General features: G+C 35.8%; 2 protein-coding genes and 1 long non-coding RNA gene across 4 annotated transcripts in view; 1 reads left to right on the top strand and 2 right to left on the bottom strand.

The window, feature by feature from the left end:
• LOC309512957 (dynamin-1-like protein) overlaps positions 1–2,854 on the bottom strand; it is a 31,662-nt gene extending 28,808 nt beyond the window's left edge. Inside the window, exons 1-4 of one of the 2 annotated variants that reach the window (XM_082188715.1) lie at positions 2,686–2,854; positions 1,880–1,983; positions 1,553–1,694; positions 8–46 (exon numbers count right to left, since the gene is read on the bottom strand). In XM_082188715.1, coding sequence (XP_082044841.1) covers positions 8–46; positions 1,553–1,694; positions 1,880–1,981 — 283 coding nt within the window. In that variant the 5' untranslated portion in view covers positions 1,982–1,983; positions 2,686–2,854. The remainder of the gene's footprint in view (positions 1–7; positions 47–1,552; positions 1,695–1,879; positions 1,984–2,685) is intronic. The other variant, XM_082188716.1, reaches the window with a different exon arrangement.
• Positions 2,855–3,983: 1,129 nt separating this feature from the next.
• rab7b (RAB7b, member RAS oncogene family) lies at positions 3,984–19,609 on the top strand. Its single transcript, XM_082188825.1, has 6 exons — positions 3,984–4,142; positions 5,062–5,130; positions 5,482–5,608; positions 10,280–10,498; positions 15,040–15,168; positions 17,691–19,609. The coding sequence occupies exons 2-6, from the start codon at positions 5,078–5,080 to the stop codon at positions 17,775–17,777; spliced, it is 615 nt and encodes a 204-aa protein (XP_082044951.1). The 5' UTR covers positions 3,984–4,142; positions 5,062–5,077; the 3' UTR covers positions 17,778–19,609.
• Positions 6,712–10,273, bottom strand: LOC309513070. Its single transcript, XR_014211268.1, has 2 exons — positions 8,756–10,273; positions 6,712–6,846 (listed from the first exon to the last, which is right to left on the bottom strand). It is a non-coding gene; the product is annotated as an uncharacterized lncRNA (long non-coding RNA).
• Positions 19,610–19,663: the final 54 nt, after the last annotated feature.

Genomic DNA, 19,663 nt, shown 5'->3' with positions numbered 1-19,663 from the left:
CAGAGACCTGGATAGGTGTTTTGAGAGTTTTGTTTTGCTCCATTTCCTGAGAAAGAAAGCGAAGAAAGGACAGCAGAGAGTGTTAGGAAGAAACGTTACTGTAAGCGTATTAGGAACAAAGTCACAGAAAGATCAGAATACGTCATAGTGAGCAGACGATAAAGGGGCCGTGATATGTTCCTTGAGGTTCACTTATAATGTTTGCACAAAAAAAAACAAATGTAGAAAAAATATTATTTTCAACCTTCACTCTTGACACTCTGTCTGAAATAACCAGTTTTTAAGAGGCGGCTCCTTTAAGGCTTGTCAGTAAACGGCCACTGTTATGATTGGCTAACGTCACTGCATAGGAAACAGCATCAACGCACACTCGATATTGCACGCGAGTTAGTGTTTTGAAAACATTATCCATATAAAACCGTCATTTACACAAAGATCATGGCAAATTTAATTTGTCATGTCATGACCCCTTTAAAGGAATGTTCCAGGTTCAATACAAGTTAAGTATGTGTGGAAGAAAAAAAGAGCAAAACCCACATTTACAGTAATGCACTTACAATGGAAGTCTATGGGACAAGAAATATGATGCACATATTTAAGAAATATGAAGCTCTCATTTTTAATAAGATTCTTAATTATATATTCATTTATCTATAAAAAATTATTCACTGGTGTCTCAATCCTTTTATTAATGTAGCGAATTTAACAACTATTCTCTGGATTTTATCAAAATTAAAAGTAAAGCCATTTATAATATTACAAAAATTTATATTTCAAATAAATGCTGTTCTTTTGAACTTTCTATATCAAAGAATCCTGAAAAATGTTTCACTGTTTCCACAAAATTATTAAGCAGCACAACGGTTTTCAACATTGATAATAATAATAAATGTTTCTTGAGCATCAAATCAGCATATTAGAATGATTTCTGAAAGATCATGTGACACTGAAGACTGGAGTAATGATGCTGAAAATTCAGCTTTGATCACAGGAATAAAAATAAATAAATCAATTGTAATTTTCAATTGTAATTCTATTTTTTTTTTTTTTTTTTTACTTTCAGTTGTAATAATATTTCACAAAATTATGTTTTTTACTGTAATTTATATTTAAAATGCATTATAAAAACTTACAGACAGAGTTTGAACGGTAGTGTAACTACTAAGCGATGTTAGCCTATAGGTAAATGTTTAGGTATTATGGCTATACTTTGAAAATAGTGTGTATTTTAGCATTTATTCTCACGAAATGTATTGTACTGATCCCAGAACATTTCTTAAATGTTTATTTTTTCCCTTTAACAACATTGAAAATAAATTTGACTTACTTCTATATTAAAGCATGCAAAGCAAGCGCATTTGTGCTAGACGTGTTCTTGTGTGAAATACTCTTTTTTTGCAGTATATTTAAAACTTTCCGGCCATGTCATAAAACCTTGCCCCAAAATACTGTCTAGAGATATATTGTCTAGAGATATCACTATTTTGGAGACACAATCAGTCAACAGAATACAGCTCTGATAAATCCTCCTGACACATTTGTAAGCTGTTACCATTGTCATGTTTGCGCCTCTCCTCCAGCGATGGCACATTCACCAGCTGTAACACCAGAGGGCGCCGCGTCACTATTCCTGAACCTCGGGGCAAGAAGTCTCGTCCAACCAAACTCTCCAATACTGAACTCTTTCCACTGCTCTGCAGATTTATTTAGAGAGACAAACAGAGCATATACACAGAGTCATATACTTGACTTCACTGGGAATATACATGTCGGCCTACTTGCATCATGTACCATCACAAAACAGAGATCATACCTTATGTAGTGAAGGTCTGCATAAAGACGCAAATTCAAACTATTCACTGTTAGATTAATAACTCACCTGTGATCCCACGACTACGATCTGAGGAAGCTGGATGATCTCGGCTCCAACTGTGAGGAAAACCTCCTGCAGTCTGTTAATGATGGGAATAAGAGTTTCCATCTCTGCATGAGACAGAAAGATCGATGCACTGAGTGTAAAGCTGCTATACATGAACAACAGATTGTGGCTTAATCAATAGAGATGCAGAAGCAAAAGATGCTCTATAAATAAGAGGACAGGCCTAACTGATACTGGGCTTGAATAACTACAGCAATATCTCTCTCGCTATCCTTTATTAATATAATTTACACACACACACACACACAGTCTGCATATATATATATATATATATATATACACACACACACACATGTATGAAATGTATTTACACACGTGTATGTGTGTGTGTGTGTGTGTGTGTGTGTGTGTGTGTGTGTGTGTGTGTGTGTGTGTGTGTGTGTGTGTGTGTGTAAATACATGCATACATATAAATAAATAAATATGTAAATATATAAATAAAGGGTAACTGATATTGCTGGATAGAAGATATTGCTGTAGATATTCACACACAGACTGTGTATTTGCATGTCACATATGTACTTGTGTTTTACATTAATAAAGAGCACTAGTCTGCACTCTGCACAGCCCATTCATGCAACTATTTTATTCATTAATTTGTAGTCAATTTGCAGTTATATTGAATATTTCCCGACAGACATGAGCCGTGTGCAGGGTGTGATGCTGCTGACAGCAGAACAAGGTTACATGATAGGAGAAACGATCGAAAAATTAGCACAACCGGTTCGATAGAATAATATCCTTACCGTGTGTCGACCCTTTTACAAAATTACACAATCACAGAGTGTAAACCTAAACGCTCACTGTCATGCTGGAAATGTGGGAAATACAGAGTATAGTCACTGGAAGACCGACATGTTTTGAGCTTTCGCTTTTCTGCGCCCTTACCGTAGGCTGTCAAAGACGGGTCTGGAGTAAGCTACAAGACATTCGATTGGCTAATGCATTGGTGACGTTAGGGTGTATGTTCAGCTCATTGGATGAAACACCTATCAATCACAATATGTCATGGCCGCTTCTCCACGCCCCTTATCCAACATCAGGACCCCTACAATTTCATCTGTGGCCTTCAATATCACAGTAGCGTTCTTGTGGAATTCTATTGAATTACATAAATAAACGATACATAAATAAATACATACAATAGCATTCAAAAAGGTTCGATATGCGTCGAATCTATTAGTGTATTTGCGTACAAATGAGTTAAGGAAGTAGGCTAGGTGAGGCATTGAGGAAGTGTGGTCAGAATTTAGACACAAATGATCAAAATGTGCAAATCACATGACATGACAGAGGGAGGGACCGGGAGGGACCGGGAGGGACGGGGATCAGGCAAAAGCGATCACGGGACGAGCCTCTCCTGTTTTTTTTTTTTTTTCACTTGTCAAATTGTACATCTATCCAGATATATTTGAATTGCATATACATATTTATAATTACGTTAAGTTTACTAGCTTAATGCTTTAATTAACATTTCTGCCTGCATATCCATTAGGATACCAGCGAATAGTGATGGAAAGTTGTTTTTTTAGGCTATTATTATTATTTGTTTAGATTTGTTGTACGTTCATTTATTTAAAAAAGCGAGAAGATATCAATATAATGTATAATGCTGTATAAACTAAGTTAAAAGTGGTTTAATTAATTTCCTCCTCCTGCCATCTTGGAGTCATTCGAAAATGAGGGAGGGCTTTTAAGCTAGTAATGGGAAGTCCGATTCATTTTTAAGCGAATCGGTTCGTCTGGACAGTTCATTTACATTTCAAACGGTTCGAAACCTAAGTCACCGATTCGTTTGAGACATATCGCTCAAAGGTGTTCTCGAAGTCTCAATTCGGTATTTTGTTGTAAAATACATTTGATTAAATTCATTGTTTTTTGTTTTGTTAAACGCTCTAGCCTCTAACGTGTCGCCAACCTCGTAGTTTTCATTTCTCCCTAAAGTAAATGCCTTGCGAATCGGCTCGAATGAATCACTAAATTGAACCGACTGAAATACGATTCGAACATCAATTTTTTGCGTCATACCCTTGTGACTCTACAGTCATGTCCTGTTCTGCTAGGAAGAAACATATAATGCTCGACAACAGCTGATGTGCTTCTGGATCATTAAAAACACTGGTTATTTTTGTGTCAAATAGCTTTCCGGAAGATTCGGACGCGCAGCGAATATCAAAACAGCCGCGACGTAAACGTGAAGAAGGTACATTTGTTTTTCTCACAAAATCTGTCAAGGTGATTGCTGCATAGAATATTAGATAATTTTAGACCCAATTGCCTTTTGTATGTGTTTGCACTTATTGATTTCATAATGGGTTATATTTATGCTTAAATCGTTCTGACTGGTTAGTATTTTTTGTGCCATTATGTCCTTGTCAGACAAACTACTTGGTTACACAGAACAAATACTTTGTGTATTATACGGCCGTGTGGTTTTCGCTTCTGTAATACTCGTTTCAGTAAAGCATTTGTTACTATGTAACTGCCATGTTTTTACAGCAGTGACGTCACATGACTCAATGAATCACATGAATTAATTCTTTGTACTTCTGCCACTGACTCTGAAGGTGTAGTTTGATCACTGCTCTTCTTTCCCTTCGTTTTAAAATTATGTTCATTGCAAATCTTGATACTAGTTCTGCAACTAACATTTAAACCACATTTGAATTAATCTGAATATGTGTTCCTTTATTTTCCCATTAAATCTTAGGCAAATTGAAGGCTATACAAATATTTAATAAATAAAAATATGAACGTTACAAATCCACAGACCCATTCGACAATGACAGTTGTTGTCAAAGATTGTCATTATTGATTGAATCCATTAGTTCTTGCAGCCTCTGTGATATATAGGCTTATGAATATATAAACTATCCCAAAACAACATCTGTTTAAATGATAAACATCCGACTTTGTGAAGGACCTCAGTACATCTATGACCTCATGATAATATTTAAATGAAACTAGACATATTACACATTCATTAGTGTTCATTTCAATCAAGTACATTATGATTTAAATAGTGGCTTTTTACAGTGTAGGTTTACCTGGCTGTCAAGCATTTATCTGCAGAAAATAAAGATTCTTCTGTCTGATATCTGATATCCTTCTCTGCTTCGTAGCGTTCTTCTACACATCATGGCTTCTCGTAAGAAGGTGCTGCTCAAAGTGATCATCCTAGGGGATTCTGGGTAAGTGTTTATGCAACATCAGTGAGGTTTAGATTGTTATTATCAGTCTTCATGGACCTCAAATGCTCTTATCAGTTGTGGCTCATTGTCCTCTCTGTATGTGGGCCTGTGTTTAAAGTAGCAGTACACATGTAAACATTATTGCCTATTGACATTACTCAAGGAATTCCCCTGACTTTCCGACATCAGTGTAGGTGCCGTTGGAATTTGCTCACACTTAATCACACTTTCTCTGCGGTATCTCATCTTACTGATGAGGAATGTTATCAAGACTTGAAGATGATGATTTCAGCTGCACATGTTTCTGAAGCATTGCTTACTGAATCCTTTTGTCCTGTTTGTCTTCGTCAGAGTTGGGAAGACCTCTTTGATGAACCAGTATGTGAATAATAAGTTCAGTAATCAGTATAAGGCCACTATCGGAGCCGACTTCCTGACCAAGGAGGTGATGGTGGACGACAGACTGGTCACCATGCAGGTTTGCATTCATGTCTATTTCATAAGATTTCACTTGTGGTTTAAAAAAAAATTAATAATTCTATTCAGCAAGAATACATTAAATTGGTCAAAAGTGACAGTAAAGACATTTATAAGTTAAAAGTTTTCAATCTTTTTTTAAATAAATGCTGTTCTTTTGAACTTTCTATTCATCAAAGAATCCTGAAAAAAATTTGTTTCGACAAAAATATGAGGCAACACAACTGTTTTCAACATTGATGTTATTCAGAAATGTTTCTTGAGCATCAAATCATCATATTAGAATGATTTCTGAAGGATCATGTGACACTGAAGACTGGAGTAATGATGCTGAAAATTCAGCTTTGATCACAGTAATAAAATACAATTTTAGAGTCTATGTTTATTTTAAATTTTTAAGTTGTTTTAAACATTATTACTGTTTTACTGTATTTTTTATCAAATAAATGCATCCTTGGTGAGCAGACAAGAACATAAAAAAATACCAAACTTTTAAATGGAAGTGTAATTCCTATATGGGTGTATCTCTCAACGAAGTGTAATACTTCTTCCCAAAATCCAAAAGAAAAGTTAAAAAAGTAAAATTATAAAATTTTATTAGTAGGATTTTTTTTTGTTGCATAATTTCTTTTGAAAATTTGTTTTCATTTAATTTGTACGGTGCTCAATACACATGGTTTTAAGCAGCTTTACGGGTAATATGATAAATTAGAGGGGTATAAAATAAGAATTTTAAAAAGGCGAGTCGTTATTAATGTTATTATCCCCTAGATAGAACATATGCAGAAATAAACCTTGAAGTGATGGGCGCTTTCAGGAAGCTTTGAAACCTTTGCGAATCATTTGTTTCGAACCAGTGATTCGGATGCGCGTATAAAACTGCCAACGTCATGTGATTTCAACCAATGTTAATCAACTGTTTAAAAATGTTCAGAAATTTCAATGGTTCGTCAGTAGCGGGCGATGATCTCTGTGAACCCTTGAATCTTTTTACCTGATCTCGGATCAATGTTATAAATGTGTACACCCCTGATAAGTACATCTCGGAGACATCTATTTGATGTCTGCATTTACATCTGCAAGATGTTTTTTTTTGTGTGTGTGTGTGTGTGTGTGTGTGTTTGCTCATTTGCAATACATCTCTAGGATGTTTCCTGTTAGATGTCATATAGACATTTAGAAGAGGTCTTTAAGATGTTTAAGATTTAGAATGTATGTAAAACTGCTTTTTTCTAAAGCCTAGTTCACACTACACAACTTTAAACGTCGGCAGATTGCTGTGCTGTTCAGACTACATGAGTTGCTCTGGAGTCTTGAAGTCGTTGTTGTGTTCACACTACGTGACACTACGTAAATCTTCTGCAACAGGGGGGTTACACACTACATGAGCTGACAACAACTCTGTCACCCAACGACTCTATCCGGTCCCAAAACCACATTTTGTCACGAAAACATGCGCAAGAAGTGGAATGGGAAATGGTGCATTCCAATGGCGCATTGTCTATTTGAAAATGGATGGCGGGACAAAATTGGCGGTTAAAAAAAAAAATAATTATATATAAAATTATTAAAAAAATTATAATATAGAAAAATATATATATTAGGGGTTATAGTTGAGCACCGTCATTAGAACTCTATAACCGCCCAAACTTAAAATTATTAAGATTATTAAAATATTTACAAATATTTTTTATCATAGAGAATGTTTAAATACTAATTAAAAACAATTGTTGACAGTCTGTGTTATTATTGGTCTACATCGTTTCCAACTGTATTTGATTCTTTGCCAAGTACCCCTTGACCGACCGCCAATCATCTGAGATAGAAATAAAAGCTATGATATAGTGATGTGCCATCATTATGAGATTTATTAAACAAATGAAAAACATTTGCAATAATAAACATTAGCAATAAACATTTGCAATAATAAACAACGTAGCCTAGCATTACCGATAACTGATCGTGCAGTTTAATTACCCCTTGACTGGCCCTAAACATGTTTGATAAAAGAAACATATAGGCTACAGTGTATATGATGTGTATTACATTTTAGCTAAAAAAACTATTGTAATAAAAGATAGGATCATAAGATGCGCAATATATTGGGTTTTTACCACTTAATGAAGTTTTGTTTTGTAAATCGTCAGACATGATTTTTACCACTTCATTAAGTTTTGCTTTGTAGAAAGCATTTCTTTAAAGCGAATTTCGTTTTGTACAAATTGTATCTTAATTTTAATAAATGTTTCATCAACCAATTGCATGTATTTAATAAATAAAACGCAAATAATAATAATAATAACCGTGACATGCGGGCGCTGGTGCGTCGCGTTCACTTGCATTGCATTGTGAACTATAGCGCATCTCATCGTAAATGAATGAAACTCAGCGTAGGCCTATGCCTCATACATTAGCATTAAATATCTTTGCTGCATCCTTTCTTGAACAGACAAGGGCTTTCTTGCGGCTCGCATCAGCAGAGCATTGCATCGCCCATAGACCGCAAAACAATCAGCGGATGGCGGGCGGGTGCGGCTTTGAAATTTGGTCAAAAAACGTTGGTGCGGATAATGAGTTTTGTCATTTGACTCACGTCATAACCGTCACACCAATTCTGAAACCGGCACACCCCTAATATATATACATACATACATATACATGTATATATTGTTTGCACATGATCTGTTTAGAACCCCGAAAAAAAAAAAAAGAATATGCGTGAAAGGATGGATAAGCACGCACGGGCAGTTGGAAGTGAGTAAAACATTATAATGAAAAAGCAGCTGCCTGTTGTGGTTTGGCAACGATGGTTACAAATACAAAAGGCTTTTGTAATGTCATAACAAGCTGATCATTGGCTGTTGCTCGTCGCGACACGTGACACCACAGGCTATCGAGTCGGCCGACAGCTCTGGATATCTAGCATGCTAGATATTTTTCTGGGCTCGCCGACGCGTCTGCGAGGCGTCTGCGAGCGTCTTTGATGCGTTGTTGGCTCTTTCATACTAACAGATTGGCGAGCGTTCATCGCCCGCTAATCCCCCGCGATTTGCACGCGATAACACCCCGACCTGTCGGCGAGCTCAACGATTTGCAAATCGGGCTTAAATCGGGCTTAAAATCCTGTAGTGTGAACTTGGCTTAAGACGTTTATCAGATGTTTTCCAGATGAACAGATCTTTAGCAGACATCTTACAGACGCACCTGTGCTATGACACATTTGTATAGTAAAAAGGAAGAGTTGTAGTTAAAAGTCTCTTATTGGTCTGATTGACCAAGCTCTCCCTAAAACGAACAAAGCAAGTCCTACCATTTAATAAAATATCACATATTATAAAGACATTTCATCTGCATTTACACTGTTCTGACCAGCAGGCGTCATTTCGGGCGCTTCGAAACACTGAATCGTTTTGCGAAACAATTGGTTTAGTTGATTCGAAGTTTCAAAAAGCTTAGTTTCTCCCATCACTATTGACCTGACAAACTAGAGACTCACTGACTGCATGCTTACACAAACAAAGGTAGACAATAGATTAGGAAACATGAGTGTGACAAATACTCAAAGGCTAATGACTAACAAGATAAAGTAATCAAGGCGATAAACCAATGACAAGACAGAACTGAGAATCACCTGACCAGACAAACCAATGAAAACAAAAGAACCAAAGGAACCTCATGACCAGATCACATGATGGAAACACATGACAACAAAAACAGAAAACATGACTATGACAAATTTCAAAATAAAAGACATGAAAACGTAAAACATGAACAGAACAGATGTGACAAAAGTAAAGATAAATGTGCAAGCCAAAAGTGACACATTACTTATGGAAATGTATATGCCAAATATAAATTTTCAATAAATAATTTTTCCTTTGATTTGCGAGTAAAATAATATTTTCTAAATATTTCTTGAATCAGATTCACTCTTATACCTATAATAGCAGTAATTATAGCTATTATATGAACTGTTTGGATACTGCTCATAAAGAGTAAGAGAACAGTGTGTTCTGAGGATGACGTGTTCTGTCATTTCCTTAACAACCATTATTTTGTGAACAATGCCCCATGGCAATAATCATCTCTGGTCATGTGATGTGGTTAAAGGCTCTGCATAATAGGCAATACAGTCATCTCAAACACATGAAATCTCTGTAATTACTCATAGCTTATCGTTACGATCTCATCTCAATGTTTTACACTCATTCTGATGATATAAAAAAAAATTCTGATCCGATTTTCTGGTCATGTGAGATAAATAAGTCACATTTAGTGACGTGTCTAGTAATCCCCTGGTATTTTCCCTGTAAGCACAGTCCATGTTGTGTTGACTTGCCAGCCATGTTTCTCTAACCTGTATGAACAGTCATGTGATGTAGATCCCTCATGCCCAAACAAGCAGTGCTTGCAAGTTATTCCCGTAAAATAATTTTGTTAATATTGCAACAGTAAGATTAATGTAGTTATTCTTTTTGAGCTGTTACTCATGATTACTTTACTAATGAATACATTTATGAAACCCATATTAGTCTTTAACATTGAATTCTCTCTGTTTATAAGTGTTATAATTAAGAAATAAGGTTGAAGAGGCTGTGCTACATTGTTAATAATGTGGCTAAAGTATTGTTAAGTGTAATTTACCATGACTAATTCGATTTGCTTCCTTTAGATTTGGGACACAGCAGGTCAGGAGAGATTTCAGTCTCTCGGCGTGGCTTTCTACCGAGGGGCCGACTGTTGCGTGCTGGTGTATGATGTCACGGCACCCACGACATTCAAGACCATGGACAGCTGGAGGGACGAGTTTCTCATTCAGGCCAGTCCACGTGACCCAGAGAACTTCCCGTTTGTTGTGCTGGGCAACAAAATCGACCTGGAGAACCGACAGGTCAGTGTGCAGACCAAACGGAGCGGCAATGCTAGGATGGTTAATATACACTTCTCGGTTTATAAAGAGAAAAGAGGAGAACGAGTGCTTGAGCTATGAGATTCTCAATGGTCTAGAAGTGGATAGTTTAAAGGGTTAGTTCACCCAAAAATGAAAATGATCCCATAATGTACTCACCCTCAAGACATCCTAGGTGTATATGACTTTCTTTGTTCAGCCAAACACAATTGGAGTTATATTAAAAAATATCCTGGCTCGTCCCAGCTTTATAATGGGAGTGAATTGTACCTTAGATTTTGAAGCCCAAAAAGCGCATCCATCATAAATGTAATTCATCCGACTCCAGGGGGTTAATAAAGACCTTCTGAAGCGAAGTTATGTGTTTTTGTAAGAACAATATCCATATTTCTAAGTTTATGAACCGTAATCACTGGCTTCCGGTAACGGCGGTACGCGAGTCGAGTTCCGGCAGAACAGTGACCTCTGACCCGACGCATGACGTATGATGTAGGAGTAGCGTAAGCTTAGGTGAGAGTCGACGCCTCTCGCAGTTCAACAAATAGAGCTGAGCAACAAACTCAAGCTCCTCCCACATTTCTCTTTAAAAATTATCCTTTTAGACTTCTAATACGTGACCGGTGTTTTGTTTTACTCTATCCTCTGCGCTTCCGCGTTCATCAATACGTCATGCGTCGGGTCAGAGGTCACTTTTCCACTGGAGCTAGACTCGCGTACGGCTGTTACTGGGAGCCAGTGATTATAGTTATTAGTTATTGTAGTTATTAATTCTATTAAATAAGTTATTAATATGGATATTTTTCTTACAAAAACACATAACTTCACTTCAGAAGGTCTTTATTAACCCCCTGGAGTCGGATGAATTAGATTTATGATGGATGGATGAGCTTTTTGGAGCTTCAAAAACTCAGGCTCTATACGCTGATTTCACGCAGCCGCCATTTTGAAATCGAAAGTGAGGCTCCGGTGGGAAAAACCCCGGAAGTAAAGATAAACAACAATGCCTTTGGACTACCAACTTGAAGCTGCTGCCGCGATTTACACTATTGGATGTTAATATCCAATATAGGATATGTATATAGTTCATTCCTGCTTCTTTTTTTACTTTTTGAATTATAAAAAAATAAAAAATAAAATTATAAATGAATTTCACTGTATATAGTCTAAAGTATAAAAGAAATGTATGTACAGTTTTAGAATTGACACAACATCATTAAACACAACAATACGCCATCGCATTCACGACTCTCCTGTGATTAAAGGCGACACTTCCGGTTTTCTTCCCATCGTAGCCTCGCTTTCAATTTCAAAATAACGGCTGCGTGAAATCAGCGTATTCACTATTGTAAAGCTTGGAAGAGCCAGGATATTTTATTTTATTTAATATAACTCTGATTGTGTTTGGCTGAAAGAAAAAAGTGACACACACCTAGGATGGCTTGAAGGTGAGTAAATTATGGGATAATTAAAAATTTTGGGGTGAAATAACCCTTTAATGGCTGCCAAAGGTCAGTATGATTTAAAAAAAATAAAAATAATAATAATAGTACTTTAATTCTTCAAGGATGCATTACATTTATCAAAAGTGACAGTAAAGACTATTCCAATTCAAATAACTGCTGTTCTTTCGAACTTTATTCTTTAAAGAATCCTGAAAAAAAACATGTTTCTTGAGCAGAAAATCATATTAGAATGATTTCTGAAGGATCATGTGACACTGAAGACTGGAGTAATGATGCTGAAAATTCAGCTTTGATCACAGGAATACACTAAAGTTTAAAATATAATACAATAAAAGCAATTTTGTAATAATAATAATTCACAATATTCCTGTTTTTACTGTCTTTTTGATCAAATAAACACAGCCTTAGCTGTAAGAGACTTACCAAGCCCACATTTTTTATCAGTAGTGAACATAAAATTGCTTACGTTAAAATACACAATAAATAGCTGACAATATTTAAAAGGCTAAAAATAGAAATTGTAGCAGACAAGACTGAAGTCCTTTCACACGACTCACGGTGAGGTTTCCACATGAAAAGCGTTGCAGATAGAGTCACTGGGCAGCGATTGAACAAGGTTGTTTGATAGCTAGCAAACTGGACGTACACATGGTTAGCAATGAAAATAGACAGGTTTTTGAGTTTAGATCAGGTATAATTCCTGCTGTTTGCTTTGATACATTAAATCACATTCATTTCCTCTGAATGTCAGGATCTGCCTTTGCTGTTCGGTCGGGCCATCTTGTTTTGATCTTTGTGTCATGCAGATTGTGTGCTAATCATGGGCTGTGCTTCGAAAGGTCAGCTGCAAATGAGGGCAAAACTGAAATCCTTTGAACTTTGTTTGCATCGCAATGCTTGACCTGTGCGCAGCCATCAGACATGATGCTGGAGCTCTGCAGAGTTCAGTGCGCGGGAATGCCAAGTCAAGGCACCTTTATTTATATAGCGCTTTATACTATACAGATGGTTTCAAAGCAGCTTTACAGTGATAACAGGAAATGATGCATTTCGGCAAGGCAAGGCAAGTTTATTTATATAGCACATTTTCATACACAATGGCAATTCAAAGTGCTTTACATAGAAGAAATTAAAATAATAAAAAGAAATAAGAATAATTAAAACAGTTTAGAAAAATAAAATAAAATACAGTACAGTACAAACAGTCGGACGAACAGCGGCACAGTGCTCATTCAGTAAATGCACAGCTAAACAGAAGTGTTTTGAGTCTGGATTTGAATGTGACCACTGTAGGAGCACATCTGATCTCTTCTGGAAGCTGGTTCCAGCATAATAGCTAAAAGCGGACTCGCCATGCTTAGAGTGAACCCTTGGTATTTCTAGCTGATATGATCCTAATGATCTGTTGGGTTTATATTCAGTGAGCATATCTGCAATGTATTGAGGTCCTAGGCCATTGAATGATTTATATACCAGTAATAATACTTTAAAATCAATCCTAAATCTAACTGGGAGCCAGTGTAAAGACCTGAGGACTGGTGTGATATGTTCATATTTCCTGGTTCTGCTCAGAATCCTAGCGACAGCGTTCTGTATGAGCTGCAAGTCAGTTCAGTTCTGTTGTAAAGATTATTAAATTAGTTCATTTCATCTGTGAAGCAGTTCTGCAAAAGATGATGTCATCGTCCAGCTCAGTTCAGTTCTCATACAACAGTCAGTAAGTCAGATCAATAATATTGTTGAAAATTAAGTTAAAATTAAATAATATTATTAATTTTTAAAATAACTGTTTTCTATTGTAATGTTGAACTGTAATGTATTCCTGTGATCAAAGCTGAATGTTCAGCATCATTACTCCAGTCTTCAGTGTCACATGATCCTTCAGAAATCATGCTAATAATGATGATTTGCTGCTCAAGAAACATTTCTGAAAACAGTTGTGCTACTCAGTATTTTTGTGGAAACCAGGATTCTTTGATAAATAGAAAGTTTCAAAACAGCATTCATGTGAAACATATATATATATATTTTTTTTATTATTATTATTATAAATTTTTTTGTAAAATTATAAATGTCTTTACTGTCACTTTATATCAATCTAATTGTAATATATCCTTGCTTAATAAAAGTAACTGACTCCCAACTTTTGAATGGGACTGTATGTAAAAGGTTTTTACGGGTCTTAAAAAGTCTTAATTCACTCTTACACAATTTAAAGTCTTAAAAAGGTCTTAATTCAGAACTGAATGTCTTAAATTCACAAAGTCATAGCATATAATGTTGCATGCAGTGCAGAAAATGAATATCTTCCTCAGTATTTTTGTCCTGTTTTCCAATACAAATATCTAAACATATTTAAATCAATGTAAAATGCAAATGTAAAATGAAGTTTTGAAAAACTGAACAAAATGAAGTGAGTTTATGCTTAAAAGAAGAACACATTTCTGTATAACTTCGCTTGGAATTAAGTTGATTTTTCTGACCCCATTGGCAGATATTTATTATTGTTTTAATCATAAATTTACTTCATTTGTGTATTTTTCGCAGAACTCATAGTTTATGTCATTTTGCAGCTCAAATGTATCTTGATTTAAGCATTTTTAGACAATTGCACTGAAAAAACAGACAAAATAGAACACTTTTTTTGCAGTGCGATCAGAAGGTACAGTAAAAGATATTTCCATATTCTAGTGTTTGGGAGCAGAGCGATACAAACTACATTTTTGTAAAATGTATTGAAAAGTAATGGATATCTATTGTAAGTTGCATTTTAAAACTCTAAAGTGTTGCTAATATAACTCCAATGTATTGATATATTGTGTTCCCTTCCATTTATTCCATACATTTTCTTTACCTAGTCTTAAAAGGGTCTAACTTTATAAAACCTGCAGAAATATGAGCCCTGAATAGGCAAATATCAAACAATATACCAGAACTAGAACTTTTCCTATCAAGAAATTATTAAGTGACGTAATAAAATAATTGTAAGCCATTTTTTGATTGCCAGTTTTTCAAATTGAATTCATCATTTCATCCCAAAATCCTTTGTATTTTGAACAGGTAACAACAAAGCGAGCACAAGCATGGTGTCAGAGTAAGAACAACATCCCCTATTTTGAGACCAGTGCCAAAGAAGCCATTAACGTGGAGCAGGCCTTCCAAACCATCGCTCGCAATGCACTTAAACAGGTACAGAAAGTCGAGAATACTTCAGACTGACTTTCACTTTAGATCCTGTTTGATATAAGATGAAAAAAGCAAATAATCAGTCATTTATCACCATGTTTGAGAGATTCACCCCAAAATAAAAACATTGTGTATTGTCACATTTCACTCACCATCATGTTGTCTCAAAACCTTTAAGACTTTCTTCAATGAAACACAAAAGAAGACGTTTAGCAGAATGTTCACGCTGCTCTTTTCAGAACAAAAATCAGCATTAAAGTAGTTTCTACAGCTCATGTGCTGTATTACAAATCTTCTAAAGTTAGGTTTATGAGGCTGCTGTCACTTTAAGACCTAATGCACATATCCAATATAATGATACGCATCCGTTTTCTTTCTCAGTTGTTTACATTCACTTAAGACATAAGAGACTGCGTGACCAGGATACTCCTAGAAACCGGCATTTTAACATAATTTTGCATGTTGGTGTCAGTCAAAAAGATGCACAAAAAGAATGAGAACTGAATTAGGTGTTAGCGTGCTCTTTGTCAGCGTGCGAGTACTGAATTGAGTTCTCTATTGTGTCTTCTTGCACTTGAATGGTTTAAAATCGCTAAAACACATCAAAATCATAAACTTTCGCTCTATGACGGTTGAACTTTGCAATTAACCCACGCATCACATGCGTTTCGAACCCTGGTGACTGGTTTGTACGGATCACGGATCAACTACGATCCATTACACCCCTATTTTATATCAAGTTTATAATTTTGTTTATTGCCATTATTCTGTTAACTGTCACAGTCACACAGTCAACACATTTATGTTGTTCAAAAGGAAGGGCAGTTTGGTTTATTTTTGTCTAATCTAAAGAGAGATAACTCAAATGGAAGATAAACAGCTTGTACTGATTTTCTTCCTGTTTATTTTACTGCCCTGAAAGTGTATGGGCGTCAGAAACTCGGCAGGATAATCCCAATCCTGCTCTCAGACACACACCCGTCCGACAGTATTGAAACTGTCTGGAAACTATACTGAAACCCTAAGGGCCTCAAACAAAAGGATTCCCTTTGCCGAATCCTTGAGGCAAGCCACTCAAAATGATATATCACATTTCATTTCTGCCTAAACAATCTTGCCACCATGGACTTCTCATTTTAAGTCCACTGTGGTTTGAAGTCATCTCAGTCCACACATACACCACACATATTATGATCAAACCCTAACTCTCAGTGATCAAGATAAACTTTGCTGTAAAAACCACGTCATAAGATCAATTTCAACTGGATCGCTATTCATCCACATGGGTTAGTAGTGCTCAGACTCCGATGTCTGCCGCTTGCAGCTATATATTTTTCACAAAAGGGAGACTCATATTCCATAAAAAAATGGTTTCAAGTTTGTTATAATATAGTATTTGTTCAATCCAAAAATTGCAGCAGATTTAATGCGAGTGATGTCAGATATTCAGAAATGCGAATGAGATGTTTAGACTTAAAGTCCCCCTGTGGTGAAAATCAAGCTTTTAATGTTGTTTATATGTCTATGTGGTGCTTTTAATATGCTTTAAGACAAACCATGTGCAAATTCATAAGTCGACACCATTGCTGTGTATTTTCTCTTTAAAACTGCAGTGAACCAAAGACAGTGTCAAAAACGCGTTTTGAAATCGCTGGTGTTTCTGACGTCACAAACGACCTTGTATCCAATCAGGTCAATGTGCCGGCGGGCTTTAGCATATCATTAACAGTGAACTAGCAGGGGAGTCTCAAGAGATGCCAGGTTATCCCGGTATATTTTTTTGTTGAAATGGAAAATCAGATAGATTTAGCAATATAGCGGATGTATGATGTATATTACGATGTTAAACTACATGCCTTTTATGCCGAGTTGTTCAAAGCGTTTCTGGTGATTTTTAGAAGGCAGACTGAGATGGGGAACGGGAACATATGCTAGTTTGTGTAACATTAGCAACACATTATTAGCTGTATGATAACATAGTCATGCAAAAGGCTAATCATACTAATTACCATTATGTGTCCGACGTTGTAAAGAGCAATAACATTGTGCAGCGTTTACCTTAGTAAGTTGGCCGAGTAAATCTGTGAGCTCGCGCGAGTGAGTGGAGGCGGGGCTAATTAGCATATTCCACATATACTAAATGAGGCAAGGGTGTAGAGTTACATTCAAGCTATTTTAAGGCATGAAGATATTTTTTCACAGAACATTTTTTTTAAATATGTAATTTTGGTGATCAAAGATGAGTTTTAAGGGATACAATTATTGACTACCGGGAGACTTTAAATTTTAGTATTTTTTGTCACAAAGATATTTTATGACTCCTGAATAAAGGGAATGTAGTGAATTAGTAATGTGAACTTCTTTAATGGCACATGTTGTATGCGGGGAAAAGTGCAGCATGAACATTCTGCAAAATTTCTCCTTTTTATTTTCACGAAAGAAAGAAAGTCATACAAGTTTTGATGTCGTGAGGGCGAGTAAATGATCACAGAATTTTCTTAATCTGAAATTAATTTACCTTTCAGGAGACTGTGGACACGTATGATTTCCCTGACCAGATTAAACTAAGAGATGACAGACCTGCGTCTACCAGTGACGGCTGCAGCTGCTGAGGGAGAGACCAAACTGGGGAGGGAAGAGAAAGAGCAACATGGGAAAGGAAGAGCGGGAGAGATGGAAGAGATCAGGCCTGTAATTCTAGCACCCATCCTCCCCTTTTCCTCCTTTGAATCCTCCAGGGTGTCAAATGCCACATGTGAAAGCTGAACATCCATTTTCTTGCTGAACTCCAAGTCCACGTGTGGTATGATGAACTATCGAGGAACAGGAAGACCAGGGTGTTGCATATCCTCTGACATTGCATTTATTACAAGTCCTACTATCACTACAGCTGTCGAAGAATTTCCTTGTCACTACTCCAGCTGTCTGTGCAATTTGATTGAAAATTTTCCTTTTCTCCGAAATGTTCCTTTTGTCTGCTAGTTCATTGTGCCTTTATGTTTTGTAACTTTTAGTTATTGTTTTTTCACTCCTATGCTGAACGAACATTTGTTATAAATGCATACATATGTAATAGGGCTGGGAAATATATTAAAGTTATAAAAATGTATAGATTTTGTCTGTGGTATAAAACTAACCAACATTTGTTATGATTTGATGGGTTTTTTTGTTTTTTGGCAATAACTTCCAAGTAAAAAATAAAGATATATGTTAGGAATTCAATTTATTCCAATCAGTTCAAAATAAGTGTTTTGCACCATCGCTCAAAAACGAATGAAATGAAAATTTAAAGTCCCCGTTTGGCATTTCACATAATTTCAAATGTTTTAGTAAAAATATATGAACAAACAGTAGGAAATTATTGTTTTTTATTACTGTGCACATACATAAAAATGATTCAATATATTTCCCAGTGTCCATATAGGGAAAAGGTGTGGAAAACATGCTTTGATGACCAGATGGCTATGATTTTACTTTTTACATGTAGGGGCCGTTTACACGACTTTTGAAAACGGTTTCAAAGTGCAAGTATTAGAAAACAATACCGTTATTGTCTCCATGTAAATTACAAAAACGTGACTTTGTGAAAACGGTGATGTCATGCGCATGTGTATTACGTGTTCTCTCTATAAGCGCGTAGTGTTACTTTACAAAGTGACATCGCCAACTACTGGCCTGGAGGCAGAATACAGGATTTTTAAAGGTTTTCACAGATCCATGTGAACAGGGTTCATTTTGACAATGGTGTCGTCTGTAAGTTGAAAATGCAAATTAAAAACGTTTCTGTTTTTAGTACATCATCATAATGTAAGCATCCCCTTAAAATCTACTTGGCAACCATTGCGATTGGTTTGGAGAGAAAAAAATATCTATGCAAATTTCTCTCAAGATTTCTTATCTCCCAGCCCAACTATGTAATATGTCATGAATTAAAGGTGAATAAGGATGTGGTAACGGTGTATTAACTTGGGTAATTTGAAAGTACTGAAATTTGGTAAGTTCACTTCAACATCACATCAGATTATATTAGTCTTAGTTGGATTGTAAATACTTCTAAAGGTGTTTTAGAGACACTTTCTGTTTCTGTAACAGATTTCTTAAGAATGTTTCCAGCCATGCCAGTTAGAATGGTTTATAAAACATGTAATTTTTTGCACATGTAGAGCTGTTGTAAATGAATAATTTCTCCAGTGTTCAAGTAGCAGAGTTAGAAACAAAGTAATGATGTTTACGTCATGCTTAACTCCGTGTTTTGATTTGCCTTTGGACATTTACATGTTAAGCTTGTGTTCAATAATATATATCCATACTCAACCCAAGAGCTCCTCCATTTTATAAGCCAAAATGCATAAAGAAAAAAAAAGTAGGCATCATTTTCATTATGGCCAAATGTTAGAATGACTTCAAAACCAAAAAAGCTAAATAAAGGTGCATTTACAACCAAGCTGTCTGTCAATTCCACTCGATTTTCTTTCTTTTTTTTTAAAGCAAGAAAGTG

This window comes from Leuciscus leuciscus (genome assembly GCF_965113295.1).
Source record: "Leuciscus leuciscus genome assembly, chromosome: 13".
Taxonomy (NCBI): Eukaryota; Metazoa; Chordata; class Actinopteri; order Cypriniformes; family Leuciscidae; genus Leuciscus; species Leuciscus leuciscus.
Note: the sequence above shows the minus strand (reverse complement) of the source record. Positions and strands in the feature narration are given on the sequence as shown.

Excerpts from the sequence above, each read along its gene's own strand:
- rab7b (XM_082188825.1), top strand. The coding sequence starts at position 5,078 with ATGGCTTCTCGTAAGAAGGTGCTGCTCAAAGTGATCATCCTAGGGGAT. Across the intron at positions 5,609-10,279 it reads ACAGACTGGTCACCATGCAG|ATTTGGGACACAGCAGGTCA; the intron begins GTTTGCATTCAT and ends TGCTTCCTTTAG. Across the intron at positions 10,499-15,039 it reads TCGACCTGGAGAACCGACAG|GTAACAACAAAGCGAGCACA; the intron begins GTCAGTGTGCAG and ends TATTTTGAACAG.